The sequence below is a fragment of the Nanorana parkeri genome, unplaced genomic scaffold, assembly GCF_000935625.1.
Source record: "Nanorana parkeri isolate BGI_ZX_2015 unplaced genomic scaffold, ASM93562v1 scaffold5080, whole genome shotgun sequence".
In the NCBI taxonomy this organism is placed as follows: domain Eukaryota; kingdom Metazoa; phylum Chordata; class Amphibia; order Anura; family Dicroglossidae; genus Nanorana; species Nanorana parkeri.
In genome coordinates, this window is record NW_017311340.1 from 772 (window position 1) to 1,795 (window position 1,024).

Sequence of the window (1,024 nt, forward strand, 5' to 3'; positions counted from 1 at the left end):
CTATAATACTCCTCTATATACTCCCTATAATACTCCCTATAATACTCCTCTATATACTCCTCTATATACTCCCTATAATACTCCTCTATATACTCCTATATACTCCCTATAATACTCCCTATAATACTCCGCTATATACTCCCTATAATACTCCCTATAATACTCTGTTCCATGGATATGAAGTTTGTGATTCTCTGATGTTCTCTCTCCTCAGGCTGTTGGTGGTGTGCGGGGGCGGGGACAGAGTGTAAGGTCCGCCTCCCCCTGACAATGGTTGGCACCCTCCCACAAGGTGACCCCTCAGATAGAAGAGGGCCCCAGGAGAGACGCCCCGAGAGGCCCGGAGCCCCCCGCCTGCTGCTGACCAGACTGCAGGACATCAGAGCCACTCCAGGAAAGAGACAACCGCAGGGAGACCTGCAACCTCCGAGAGCCCGCCGCGAACTCCGACCTCTGCAGACCAGAGAGGGGCGGAGTCCCCCCAAAGAGGAGCGGGGTCCCCCCATGTCTGAGCACCTTCCAGAGGACAACCTGCCTGACCCAGGAGCCCACCAGGAGGACAGAGCGCTGCATGTGAGGCCGCAGGAGGACAGAGCGCTGCATGTGAGGCTGCAGGAGGACAGCGCGCTGCATGTGAGGCCGCAGGAGGACAGAGCGCTGCATGTGAGGCCGCAGGAGGACAGAGCGCTGCATGTGAGGCCGCAGGAGGACAGAGCGCTGCATGTGAGGCCGCAGGAGGACAGAGCGCTGCATGTGAGGCCGCAGGAGGCGCAGGAGATGTTGGAGTGGAAGCGGAAGGAACATGCGGATATGTGCAGGAAGGTGCAGGAGGTGAGCGCAGGGCGGGTTGTGCGGTTGTCACACACGGTGGACGGGATTGGACGATGTTTCTTGTGTTTCAGATGCAGCGACAGGCCGAGGAGATTTCCGTTCTTCAGCTGCAGTTGGTGAGTCCCGAGTGCCGGAGGTGCCGGTATTGTGGAGACTGAATTCCTGGAATCACCACCAGAAACTCCCCGCCCCC

General features: G+C 57.8%; 1 protein-coding gene across 1 annotated transcript in view; it reads left to right on the forward strand.

Moving 5' to 3' along the window:
* Positions 1–214: 214 nt before the first annotated feature.
* LOC108804083 (kinesin-like protein KIFC3) overlaps positions 215–1,024 on the forward strand; it is a gene marked incomplete at its 5' end in the record, with an annotated part of 6,155 nt that continues 5,345 nt past the window's right edge. Inside the window, 2 exon segments of the mRNA XM_018575846.1 lie at positions 215–831; positions 903–947. Coding sequence (XP_018431348.1) covers positions 215–831; positions 903–947 — 662 coding nt within the window.